The sequence below is a fragment of the Carassius gibelio genome, chromosome B16 (assembly GCF_023724105.1).
Source record: "Carassius gibelio isolate Cgi1373 ecotype wild population from Czech Republic chromosome B16, carGib1.2-hapl.c, whole genome shotgun sequence".
Taxonomy (NCBI): domain Eukaryota; kingdom Metazoa; phylum Chordata; class Actinopteri; order Cypriniformes; family Cyprinidae; genus Carassius; species Carassius gibelio.
In genome coordinates this window covers 24,266,956-24,281,082 of record NC_068411.1, presented here as the reverse complement: position 1 = coordinate 24,281,082, position 14,127 = coordinate 24,266,956, and the positions used below count along the sequence as shown (strand labels likewise).

Below are 14,127 nucleotides of genomic sequence, written 5' to 3'. Positions count from 1 at the left end.
GAACGGCATCCGCAAAACCCATCTGGCTCTCTGACGCTCTTCGTCTCTGATAAGGCTCGGCGGTGGGAGGAAGCCCGGCTCTGTTTTCAAAAGAATTTTGGAAAATTGCCGAAAGTGTCATTCGGACTTTCAACGTCTAAGTCCAAAACACCCCTGCGGATCTTTTGCTTTGTCGTGTTGAGAAATTAAGATCCAGTTTAGAACCAATGCAACCAACAAGTGTGGGAATAATAAACAACAGTGAATGGAATTTGTTTGCTGAGTGCGTTTCAATATAATTTTTTTCTGACTCGGCGGGCGGCTCCGACATTTGGAAGAGTAGAATCTGTTTTGAAATGCCCTTCCCCGTTCACCATCATTTTTTTTTTTTTTTTTTTTGACAAAGCCAGAAAGAGCAGCAGTCGTAGACCACAGCTAGGCTGGAGTCTTTAAATCCTGACGTGCTTCAAAGCGCGAAGAGCAATTCATCTTCTTATCTGAGACTGGAAACAGGCTTTCTATGTGGAAGTGTGCATGTGGGGGGAGGGAGGGAGAGAAGGAGGCAAAAAAAAAAAAAAAAAACTGCTGTCGAGTAATTTTCCATTTAAATGTTCCACTCCACAACAATTTGCATAAGCAGCCCTGCGTCTGTGATAAGAAGATTGGTAATTTTCAAAGGCTCTGTAGGGATTGGGAATTAAAAGCCTCTCTCTGCTATCTCCTCTCTTGCAGCTGGTCACCACAGATTCCCTCGCTTCTTTCTTACATTTCTCCAAAAGCGCGCCTTATAAACTTTCTCTCCCTCCACCAGTTTGCTCTATCATTCAGCCTACAGTCTCTCTGCGCTGATTTTCACTCTGTGTTATCCCGGGCCTGCTCTGTCATTCAGAGAAAACAGGAAAATAAATCAGGTAAAAAGGGAACAAAAACAGCTTTAGGTGACAATACAACTGTTGCTCCATTTCGGCGCTTCAGTTTATTCCAGATGCTGCGGTGGGGAAGTGAGGTGGAGATGGAGAGTGCAGACATTCACAGAGTGAGAAAGAGAAAGGGAAAATGACTTAAGGATAAAAAGAAAGCTGATGGAGTGAAGTGCTGGCGAGAGGAGAAAAAAGGAAAAGGGAAATGAATTTTCTCTCTCTCCATGTACCCAATTTAGTCGAGCTGCTGTAGAAGCACTAAAACTAAAGCACCTTGATATTGAAAAAGTTTTCAGGGGAGTCTTGTAAATGATAAAAGTACTGTATGAATATGCACTGATAATTTCATTAGAAGCTTTGATTTAGTTCTTAAAGTTTTTGACTCTGATTTGAATTGTAGAGAAATGCAAATTATACCATATTGTTCTGTGTACCAATACACTACTGCTCAAAAGTTTGGGGTTGGTATTTAGCATTTTTTAATGTATAATGTTTTTGAAAAGTCTCAAGCTCACCAAGGCTACGTGAAAAACAGTAGTATTGTGAAATATTATCACAATTTAAAATAATCACTTATCTTAAAATGTATTGAAATGTCTGTCGGCAAATTTGAATTTTCTACATCATTTCGCCAGTCTTTAGTTTTAGATGATTTCTTATTGTTTTCAATATTTAAAGCAGTTGTGCTGATATCATTTTTGATGAAACCATGATACTTTGCTTTTCAGTATAATTTTAAGAAAGGAAGACATCAGCGAAAACATCACAAAAACAGTGTTTATTTGAAATAGAAACATTTTATGACAAATGTCTTACCTGTCAATTATAACAATTGCATCCTTTGTAAATACATGCATTAATTTCTTAAAAAAATGAAATAGTCTAAAAAAATGTATATGCTTTACTAAATTAGAAACTGTCTGTCACTTTGTTGACATGACGTGTGCTTTTTGTTTATTAAGCTGACAAAAGAAATTTGTTCATATATGATTAAATTGTAACAGTAGTTTCATTTTTGGGCGAACTATCCCTTTAATTGTAATGAGCTTCATCAAAACTACCAACCCGACCTCATGGCATTTCGTACATATTTTACAAGGCATTAATCAATACGACTTTTGCTAAATTGTAGATAATTTACGAGTTTCCCAATTCCCATGAATTCGTACAAATGAGCTAGCATTAACCCTGCCACTAACCTACCCATCGCATACTGAAAAAAATCGTACAAGTGAGGTTAGCCACCTCGTAAAATACGTACAAATTGGTCGTGAGATTGTGCTGGAACTACGGTACTATTCAAGTCACCTAGTGGCTGAATAGGAGAACTTCCTCAAAATGTGATTTAATTCTTAGCCTTTCTTCTTGAATTTGTATGATTCCACATTTGATTTAACATATGGAAAACTGTGCATTTTGGCACTTGTAATATACTATTACATGAGGGGATATATTTTTGCTTGACATACTTGTCGTTTGACCGTAAATCGATTTCCAGCCATAAAGAAGGGTGGAACATATCTGCTGACCTCTACACCAGAAACTCAACTAAATCAACCCCTGTAACAAACCATGAACAATGTAGAAAATTATTACTTCAATACTTTCGATTCACATAGATGGACATCAAATTTTCATGAGAAACAGAATGACATTGCTTTTAAGAGAGAGAGAGAGAGAGAGAAAGGGGGGAAAGAGTCATTTACCTAGTGTGACATGAGAAACGTCTTTATAATGTCATAATAACGCAACATGATGATTGCCACCATAATATTATTCTGCCTTTATCTCATCTGCTCAGAAAATTGAAGGTCCATAAAATAAATAATGTTTGCTCTGCCACTGCCTGGCTTGTAATCGGCTTATGCGCAATTTACATGAAAATTCTAAATCCAAGTCTTCCTGATTATGATGTTTAAACGACACAGCAAATAAACAGGAACTCGAGGTCCCCACTTTGCAGTTTAGCCTTCGGAAAACACAAGTCCTTCTCTGCCTCAGGCTGATGTTCACAAGAGTGTGAAAGCTCCATGAAAGAATTTGATGTGTCTAGACTGCCAGATGTTTGAATTACACTTTTTGTAACAGAGATTGAGGCAGCTGCTTTAAAATAATTGTTCAGGGACAGTTAATGAAAAGTTTGTTGTTGATCATTTTAAAAAGGTAGCACTATGTATCAGCTTTCATTAATCAGTCATTAATAATAATTATATAATAAACGGATCAGTAAGTAGCACGAAACTTTAAACTTCAAAGTCAACATGAATTTTCACCCTAACTAACCCTAATTATTTAAAGGAATAAATCATATATTATATTATATTATATTATATTATATTATATTATACCAATACAGGTAATATAATATAATATAATATAATATAATATAATATAATATAATATAATATAATATAATATAATATAATATAATATAATATATATTATACTATCTGTGTTGTTTAATATTTGCATATATCTAATCATATTATGTTATAATATATTATTTTATATTATATTATTGTCAAGGGATACCAGACAGAGAGCCTGCTATGACCATCCTTAAAAGTACCACAGTATCTCCATGATTTAATCACTGTAACGTAGTGCTGTACAGTAGGGTAGCATTAGTAGCAGCGACTTTGGCAAGCTTGCAAGTTGCCACATTCCAACTCACGGAGAATAATTTATCCTGTGCTAAACTCTCCACAACATCCCCTCATTCACATACATATTCATTCCACTTCAGCTCCAATATTACAGACAGGCCTATGTGGCAGTCATCACCACAAGCTAAACTCCATTCATCACCATTACCTAAATTACACTGCATGATTGATTTGCATTGCTGTGCCTGATCACAGCATGACACAGCACTGATCAGCTGCTTTCTGCATTCATTAAACAAACCTACCAACAAACTTTCAACATGAAGAGAATTAAACTTGCAAAGAATGAGAACAGGACAGAACAGAACAGAAACTTTTTTAATTCTTTGCACCAATTTTGGACAACAAGAGAGCAGAAAATGCACCACTTATTCAAATACTGAATGTATATACATTTTACACATTCTGGAGAAAATGCGAGTGATGTTTCATCATTAAAAAATGTTGTCAGGGTATTGCTATGCAATTTTTAAGGTGTTCCAAGTAGCTTTTAAAGCAGTAGTTCATCCAAAAAAATAAAAAAAAAATTGCTGAGAGTTAACTCAGGCCATTGAAGAAGTACTGTACATGAGTTTGTTTCCTTATCAAAACTGATTTGGAGAAATTTAGCATAACATCACAAGTGGATCCTCTGCAATAAATGGATGCCATCAGAATGAGAGTCCAAAACCCATCTCGACTGAACCAGGAGAGAAATATGCAAAAAATAAAGCACCGTTTACAAGTGAAAACAGTCCAGAACAGTTCTAGACTAATACATACATTGGTGGATTTTGATGTGAAATGACATCATGGGGAGGACTTTTCAATGGAGGAAGAGTTACTATGAATCATGGACTTATATTTTGTCCAGAAGCAACAGTTTAACATTTTAGAGTTAAAAATGCATTAATGATGGATCAGATTTTTCAAACACTCAGCTTTTCACTTTGCAATACGTTAATAAGGAGTTATGTGGATTACTTATTGATTATTGTGAGGTTTTTATCAGCTGTTTGAACTCTCATTCTGATGGCAACTATTCACTGCAGAGGATCTTGGTTGTTGCCAAGTCAGTACAGGGTATAGTGGTCTCCAAATATGACTATATGGGGGTGGGGTAGGATGGCGCAGTGTATATGAGACACATGACAGACCCGAGTTCGAATCCACTGTGAGACACCGATGTGTCCCTGAGCAAGACACTTAACCCCTAGTTGCTCCAGAGGCGTGCGACCTCTGACATATATAGCAATTGTAAGTCACTTCAGATAAAAGCGTCAGCTAATGAATAATGTAAATGTAGACTATATATTCACTATAAGTTACAGATTTGTTTATTATTTTTTTGCCCATTTTATCGTCTACTAGGCAAAAATCTAAAGTCTGAGCACTCAGAAAAGTAACAGCACTCCTCTCCTCAACAAACTGCATAATTTGAGGTATCATCAAGTCCCCAACCCTACGTATCCACAACAGTAGCAGTGATACTGATAAACTGTATTTCATTCGGCCCCCTTAGATTACGCTTTGGCTCTCTTATGTCTCTTATGTTTTTTTTTCTTGTGTGTGCGTGTGTGGGAGGGAGGGTTATGGAGGGTATGTTGAAGCAGTGAATCTGCTCTGGGCACACAAATAAGCCGTCTGGTCTGCATGGATTCAGTGCAATCGGGACAGCATGCGGCTTTTGTTGAAGCAGATAGCAAATAATAATCCAACACCCCGCTCACTGTCACACTCTACAGGCCACGAGATCATCCAACTGACATAAATACAGCCTAACACAGCCCACATGCACACACACTCACACAAAGACATTTTCCACACACCAGATATGAGTAATGTGTAAGCAATAATCTGTGAAAATAATGCGAATACATTTGTTGCACAACAGTGGTTATGCTATTGGTTTTTACTAGATTACTATGTCCCTTCTATTATGTTTGCCTGAATAATGGTCTTTTATTAAAAAATATATATAATTATTATTATTATTATTTGTCTTGTACTTGTCTTTTCTTTAAAGCATACTTACTAATTAAGTATAATTATGTATAATTTTTATACACACATCCTTTTATACTATCAAAAGTGACACTGTTACATATATATCCATATCAAGTGGTGTCCCTTTATAAGAGTGAATAATGAGGATAATTAATGTAAGACTATTTAAAAGTCTGTGCAGGAAACATTCGAACGTAGCATCTGTCGTACCCATCCCTCTTCCGGTCTACACGCGTGTTGTGTGTTTTAGCTTATTATAGTAATGTTTATTTTTGTTTTTATATTGGCAAGATGTTGTTGCAGCCGTGCCTGTTAAGTCCCCGGTGAGCCGTGTCAAGCGCTCGTTGGAAGTTGTAGGTACAGTATGCAGGCTGTTGTATTGTTATGTGTTGATTTGTTGTTGTTTTATATTGTTAGTCTTAAGTGTTTCTTCTTTTAGGGAAACAGTATTTATGACGAAATCCTAACATCCTATAGCTGCAGACTGGAGTATGTATGATGCAACAATTGTATGGCAATGTAAGTTTAAAGTAAGTTTTTATGAGGCTTTTGTAATAGTGTTCATATTGGAATTATATAGTATAGACTGAAATTAAGAAATATATTGTGATATAAATTTTGGCAATATCGTCCAGCCCTACTTTGTCATCAAAGGGGTAAATTACATTTTAAATAATTTTAAAATAGAAATTTGTTCTTTTATATGTTAATAATATTTTTAAATATTGCAGTTCTTGGATTAATATAAATGCAGCTTTGGTGAAAATGAAAAAAATAAAACGGTAACATTTAATAATAATAATTTAATTAATTAATGAAACTTTTAACCGTAATTTATTTATATGAGTATAGTGACATATAGTATATGTAGTCTTTATGAGTTTGTCATTTATTCATTCAGAGTCATTCAAAATTGCTCAATCTATCAGTAAAAACAATTGACTGCATTTGTATCATAGACACTTTTGTTCAAATGATTTGTACAAGAAAAAGATGATTATTTCAGGAATGAAACACCACTGCTATGTCTTCCTCATTCACACTCAAAGGCTCTCATGTGTCTCAGAAATTCTCTCAGCAAATATTGTGTTTAAATCAATTATAAACTTTGTCCAAATATGAATGCAGTATTTCTACTTACAGGAAAAGGGACATAATATAAGACACTGACCTTAGCTCTGAACTGAATAAATCTAAGGTTAACTTAGTTAAGAGTGCCCAGTAAAGCACTTCACATCAAAACATGGGCTTGTAATGGAGAGAGTGAGAAAATGAATAATGGTAAATAAAGTCTGGAGTCTGTGCATTATTGTGTGAACTCTCTTCAGTGTCTGTTCATTTGAGTTTAGAGTTTGGAGCAGCAGCATGGTAATGAACAATCATGTTCCATCATGCTCCATTGAACTCTGATGGGGCTGATACAACATCATTCTTGTCACTTACAGACCTTCCATGGGTGGAGAGGAACTGCTTTTGGCTTGATGGATTATAGATTCCATCTATTTCCTGTGTTCGGTTAACTGACATTTCGGTCCATGGAAAGAAAATAACTTGCTATTTTTAATTGACTTGTGAGTGTAATGTTCAACAGAATGGGTTTATGGGAGATGTTTCGAAAAGAAACGGGGTAGCGCCCTAAACCAGGCGCTTCCCTCCTCTCCTCAGGGTGGGCGGCAGCGGGACTGGCGAAGTGCTAAATTGCTCTGCGTGAGTTTGGTCACGGCTGAGCTCTCCTTGAGATAATGAAATGACAATTAATCCAAAAGCTGTTGCTACTCACTCATTTACTCCCTTGCGCTCTTATAAGTGGAGGAAGGAAGAGGCGAGAAAACTACGGCCAAGAGAGGAATGCTAAAGCACCCGTTTGGGACATTCATTTGCTTTGCCACACACAAATTCACATGGATAGGAATCGGTGAACGGGTAGAATTGTGAATGCCAGAGAGGAACCATGTGAAAGGCCACAATTAAACACCAACTGCTCTAAAAAATATTTTTAATATGATAAAAAGAGAGCAATGCAACTAACATGTTTAAGGCCCAGAAAGGTAGTAAGGACATTATTAAAATATGTGACATCAGTGGTTCAACCATAATGTTATGAAGCTATGAGAATACTTTCTATGCAGGGTCAGAAAGCGCTCGGATTTCATCGAAGATATCTTGATTTGTGATCTGAAGATGAACAAAGGTCTTATGGGTTTGGAACGACATGATGGTGAGTAATTAATGGCAGAATTTTCATTTCTAGGTGAACTATCCCTTTTAGCCCTCCGCTTCAGAAGTTTTTTTTTTTTTTTTTCATTATACCAATGCCACTTTTGTCATTACATTATTTAAGATAGCTTTAAGATTTTTGGTGTTGCTGTGTTTGACAGTAGATTGGTGAAAGGGGTTATATATTTAGTAGAAAAATCCCTTTTCCACCTCTTATGGGACAAAAATGAAGATCAAATATGTCTTAAATTGTTCAATGATCAGTAAAATTCGGCAACACAAAAGGCAAAGTGTATCACTGCACATTTAATAACTAATTCATCATATGTATCAGAGTCTGGATCCACCATGGTCAAGCTGGGTTTGGCACTAGGAACATAAGTTTGAAATAAATACCAAGTTCTGGCATAAAACTCTAGATGGTTCAAGCCGACAGGTTCTAACTCAATCTGCTATAATTACATCATCATTCATATGGTGAAGCTTTCTTTTTACATCAGCAGCCAAGGAGCTCATTCAAATACTTGGCTAGTGCTTGCTGTAGTAGTTTCAGAAATCCTCCACCTTCCCCAGCTCCACCTGTATAGATCTGCTACAGGGTAATTTACTGTAAGTCATACACAGGGACTATTTCATATATGCCCTATGTGCAGCAGTAATATTTCTTACATGCTCACAGCAGCATAACCATGGATGTATTTGCACTGCAGTATCAATTCTCAGTAGCAGCAGCGGCAGCATAGCAGATCTATTCCACCAAGACCAAACACATTAACATTGCAGTGTCTATTACCATGCTAAACACTCCAAGAGTTATCATGACATAAATAGTTTGAATGAAAGTCATTTTTTGATTACAAAAAGTCCACTAACTGTGTCAACTGCGACATGCATGGCATCAGAGTAAACAAAGGTGTAATACAGCAATTTTGTTTCTACACACAATACTTAATACCCAAACAGAACTTGTGAACAATCAATGAGAAATTCAAATTTTCAAATGGGTTTATGGTCTACCCGTCAGGTAATTGGTGAAGGGTGATTACTGAAGTGAGCAGCTAATGAATGACAGCATGTTGAAAATCTCACTGTGTGATGTCAACTGAAACTAATAAACAAACCTGCTACAATAATTGTGTTCATAGGCTGTTACAGAGATACTCTGTTTACATACCAAACTGCCTTTTGTGTACCTTATTGCAGCTTTTAAAGCAATAGGTTTCCAAGAAGTCAATAACATACCTGATAATGACTGGCTTTTGCCAGCTCCTGATTGGCTGATTCAACATGTGATGAGGTGGTCTGAATGTAATCTTCAATGCTGTCTGTAAAGAGTGAAAACAAGCATTGTTATTGTTGTTGTCATCATCGTGTTTTGATGTACAAAATGTTGCGGTGTGTTCAGGATGTTCTGTCAGACTATTTCCAGATGATTTTCAACCCATGTACATGAAGCCTTAAACTTCATGAGAGAATGTGTGACTCATTCATACACGATCACAAAAAAAGAAGATTGTCCAAGCACACAGTGTACCAAAGCACCTTTGTAAACATACCCACTCTCTCATTCATGTTCCCTTTCCCAGGGAGAAAGAGATTAGTGAGCAAAGTGCCCAGTGTTGATGCTGCCAAAAAACTGAAGCTGCACTGCATTTTGTGGTTCTCTATACACCATCATCATAAAAGACCTTGTTGAAAGAAAGATTTTGGGAAAAATCTTTGGTTATTTACTCACCCTAATTTTATATACATTAATTATAAATATACATGCTATTATTTTTTCGTAGTGATGCCATAAAACAACATAATTCATAGTGATTAGGGACTGTTAAGGGCCAAAAAACAACAACAAAAAAACCAACATAAAATTATCAAATTAAATAAAAATTAGAAAATATAATTAAATTAATATAATAAAATGAAAATGTAATAAAATATCAGTAACATAATAATAATAATAATAATAATAATAAAAATAATAATAATAATTATTATTATTATTATTATTATTATTATTATTATTATTATCATCATTATTATTATTATTAGTATTATTATTATTATTATTATGAAAACATTTTATAGTGATAATGTAAGTTTAAGTTGTTATTAACTGAAACCTTGTTGTGTTCATGACAATAATAATAAAAAAAGCAATTATTTACCCTAATTTTGTTCTAAACTTGCATGCAATTATTTATTTATTTATTTATTTTCAGTAGAGATTCCAAACAACAACATTCATAGAAACCATAGACTGTTAAGGGCCAAAAAAAGCAATATGATAAAATTATACAATTAAATATTAATATAGAAATGATAGGATTCATCAAAAAATATCCAATAAAGATTAATTTAATAAAAATAAACATTAAAAAAGTAGCGTAATGATACTTTTGTGTGGGAAACAGTCCGAAATTAACTCATTTTTAAGTGGTAATCTTTTAAAATTTCTGAAAAGGGCATTGCATTCAATTACTACAACAGAAACATAAACTGAAAACATAAAATATTTGGTGTCACATGAAGATGAGTAAATAATGGCAGATTATTAATTCTTAGGTGAATTATAATTATATGCATTTCATTATATTTACATTTAGCCATTTTGCGGATATTTTTATCCAAAGTGACTTACAATTGGGGAATACATAAAGCGATTTTTCTTAAGCAAACAGACACAGGCAGTGCTCATAATACCAAGTTTCAGACATTCTTGAAAAAATTACCAACTAAGAAGGTAAGGAATAAATAAAGATAAATACACTTTATTTATTATTATTTAGGGTGAAGTCAAGTAGAGTCGAAAAAGATTGAAAATTGTCAGGGATTCAGCATTCTGGACAGAGGTGGGAAGATCACTCCACCAGCCATGAATGGTGAACAAGAATGTTCTGGAAAGTGATTTTGAGCCTCTCTGTGATGGTACCAGATGGAAGAGATGTAGATTTGTAGTAGTGAGTGGAAGTAGGAGGGTGCTGAGCCTGTGGCTGTTCAATATGCAAGCATTAATGTCTTGAACTTGATGGGAGCCGCAACTGGTAGCAAGTGCAACGAGAGAAAAGAGAGGTGTAGCATGGGCTCTTTTGGGCTCATTGAAGACCAGTCATGCCGCTGCATTCTGAATCATTTGTAGAGGTTTGATTGTGCATGATGGAAGTCCATTCAGAAAAGCATTGGAGTAGTCCAGCCTACAGTGTGCAAATGACAAGAACCTGGAAAAGAAGTTGTGTAGCATGCTCTATTAGAAAGGGCCTGATCTTTATAATGTTGTGAAATGCAAACCTGCAAGATCTAGCAGTACTTGTAGTCAATGTAGTCTTTGAAAGTCAGCTTGAGATCAAAGATATCACTAAGATTTCTGACCGAAGTTGATAGGGTAATTGTAGAAGAACCTAGCTGGATGGTGAAATCATGTTGTACAGCTGGAGTGGCAGAGAAGACAAGAACCTCCGTCCTTTCCAGGTTGAGCTGTAGGTAGGTGATGTTCATTCATCCATGCAGAGATGTTCGCTAGGCAGAATGAGATCCGTGCAGCTACTGTTTGATCATGTGGTTGAAATGAGAGCTAGAGCTGTGTCATCAGCATAGCAATGGAAGGAGAAGCCATGTGCCTGTATTATGGGATCCAGTGATGTAGAGTAAATGGAGAAGAGGAGGGGTCCAAGAACTGATCCCTGAGGAATACCGGTGACAAGTTGTTGTGCTTTGGATAACTCCCCTCCCTAGGCCATCTAGAAATACTTACTAGTGAGATAAGATTCAAACCAGTAATTGGAATACCTGTGATGCCCAGTGATGAGAGGGCATTATTGAGAGGGCATCATCACATTAATTAGCCTTTCAAAAGCAGGACGCACTTGTGCAAGAGGAATTATTAAGTCTCAATTCTACATTGTTTTGTGAAGCATTTACTGCATTATTGGTCTGTTAAATAAAATATCTATATATATATATATATATAAATAAATAAATAATAAAAAAATAAAAATACAAAATCTGTGAAAGTACTTTAAATATATTCTAATGGTTATAGTATGACCATTTGTGTATTAGGCAATATCTAGTATAAAAGCATAAACAAATACTTGTGACATCTCTCACGGTACCAAGAGAAGATTAGCTAATATTCTGCTCAGAAATTCATGACAAAAAGACATTTTCCGCAGAGAATTGTGCTTAGAAACACACATACTGTATGATAATAAGCTAACACACAAAGACTCGGTTATGTCCCTGCTTCCTTAATTCGCAGGAAAGTCAGCCAATTATTAACTTTAAATAATCCAAATGAGTTGTCTTGTTCCAATGCACATGTACTTATACTGGCAAGTGAGAGCATTGATTCAAATGCAAAGTCAATTCCCTTCCCAATTAAAAACAAATGTGCGGTTCACCACACAGGAGAGCAGAACGAAAGCAGAAGCGGGAGAGTTACAGCAGGGTTAAAGCAGGGCAGGCTCAGCTGAGGGGAACACTCTAGACCTCACCTCTGCCTAGCTGAAGGAACTAATGAGGTTTTGTTTATCTTTCTCCGATTTGATGCTGGTCTCCGCCCTCACCATGAGATGTGTAAGGGGAAGGTTTGCATGGAAAGAACCTGGAAACCTGTGGGAAAGTGTATTCATTTATAAATGTATATTTTATAGATTTTTTTATCCATCATTCTGTTAGATGGACTTCTAAAGGATTAACTATCAACTTGTACTATTCCATCCCACCTCCCTGACTTGGATTCATCTCAACACTATGTTTCCTTCTATTTCTGGTAACAGCTAAATTGCCCGTTTTGAATAAGCTGGGTGGAGCGCAGTTGCTCTCTGGTATAATTAAACCTGTAGGAGCTGTTGTACCACTTCATAGTTTCTCGTTTAGTTCTTGTTATCATAAGCCTGTTCTCAGGTGGAGGTGCCTGATCAACGAGATACATTGAGCCACAAAAGTGAAAAATAGCAAAAATATGGTCTCAACTGCTGAAGACGGGAACAAACAAACCAAAGTTTACACAAAGCAATATCTGAACGCGTGTGTGGGCCACACGATATTCAGAAAGCGCTTACTGTCTACTTCAGTGACCAATATAACCTTCCCAGTGTGAACATTTCTTCCGTCTCCATCTGAGACTACTGGCCTGTCATCTACTACCAGTACAGGCACAGATAATCTAGGTTGAAATGAGAAATGGCTGTTTTAGAAACACTGAAGGGAGATGACACATCATACGGAGACTTATCAATCAATATTTCAATAGCGAATCTGAAAAGAAGGCCCTGTGGTTGATGAATCATCAGCCATGTCTGCTAAACACACCCCGCAGGGCAACCAACCTCTTATTAGTGTCACCTGTGTCAAAAAGACATTCTAAATGGATTTTTATCAAAGCTATTGAGTGACGCTGTTCCTAAAGTCGCTTCACTGTTTACCGTCTACAAAAGCAGCTATTTTCTACACTAGCATCCCAACTGTAATGGAACTTTATAAGCGAATGGTTTGAAATATTTTTCATAGCAACTCTGTAAACTGTCATTCGTGTAGAGTACATGACACAAATGACTTCTCACATGAAACGCAACAGAGATTCAGTTGATTTCAATAGCTCCATGGTGGCCACCCATTTTTTTTTATCAACAGTGTTGGATACAGAAGGATTCTTTCCAAAAAAAGAAAAAAAAAAATTGTGTTAGGCCAGGAACCAAACCAAACCACTCTGAGAGGATGACCATAAAACTAAAAAAATCAGACAAAGATACAAGACCGGACATTTAAATTATTTTAGGGAGCGAATGGTTTAATTATGTCCCATAAAACATTGCAGATTACAATTTTGTTTAATATCACTATTTATAAGGATTTTGAAATCTCAGTATATTAAATCTTTAAATGCAAGATATTTAAAGTGTACCAGAAGAATGCTTGCACTTTAGTTGCACTTTAGCAATATTTTTAAGCAGAAAAATCATATATACTTCAATTGGAATTCATACTACTACAAAATAAAATTGCATTTAGCACAAAATTTAGCAGACTTAAAGTATACCAGTTTAGTATACCAAAAGTACAATTGTAGTTTTTCTATTAAGTACATAAATATGTAAATGTATTTTTAATACATTTTAGGCATAATATTAAGAAATGTGCACTGTAAAATAAATAAATACTCCAAATAAAGTTTAATTATAAATGTATAGCAATCAGTCTTCTTGTCTTGACCAGTTCATGCATTATTGCGGAAAATCAATTCAGACATTACTGTTACTAAATTTTGTATCTGATGTTACCAACACTAGGCTAATGACTTGACATGATAATAAAAATATAGCACAGAATTTTTCCAAATCAAAAGTATTTGACATCTCCAT

At 35.6% G+C, this 14,127-nt stretch overlaps 1 protein-coding gene across 2 annotated transcripts in view; it reads right to left on the bottom strand.

The window, feature by feature from the left end:
* tsnare1 (T-SNARE Domain Containing 1) overlaps positions 1-14,127 on the bottom strand; it is a 111,285-nt gene that overhangs the window by 18,348 nt on the left and 78,810 nt on the right. For both annotated transcript variants that reach the window (XM_052579321.1, XM_052579322.1), the window contains exon 10: positions 9,011-9,093. In XM_052579321.1, the coding sequence (XP_052435281.1) occupies positions 9,011-9,093 (83 nt within the window). The remainder of the gene's footprint in view (positions 1-9,010; positions 9,094-14,127) is intronic.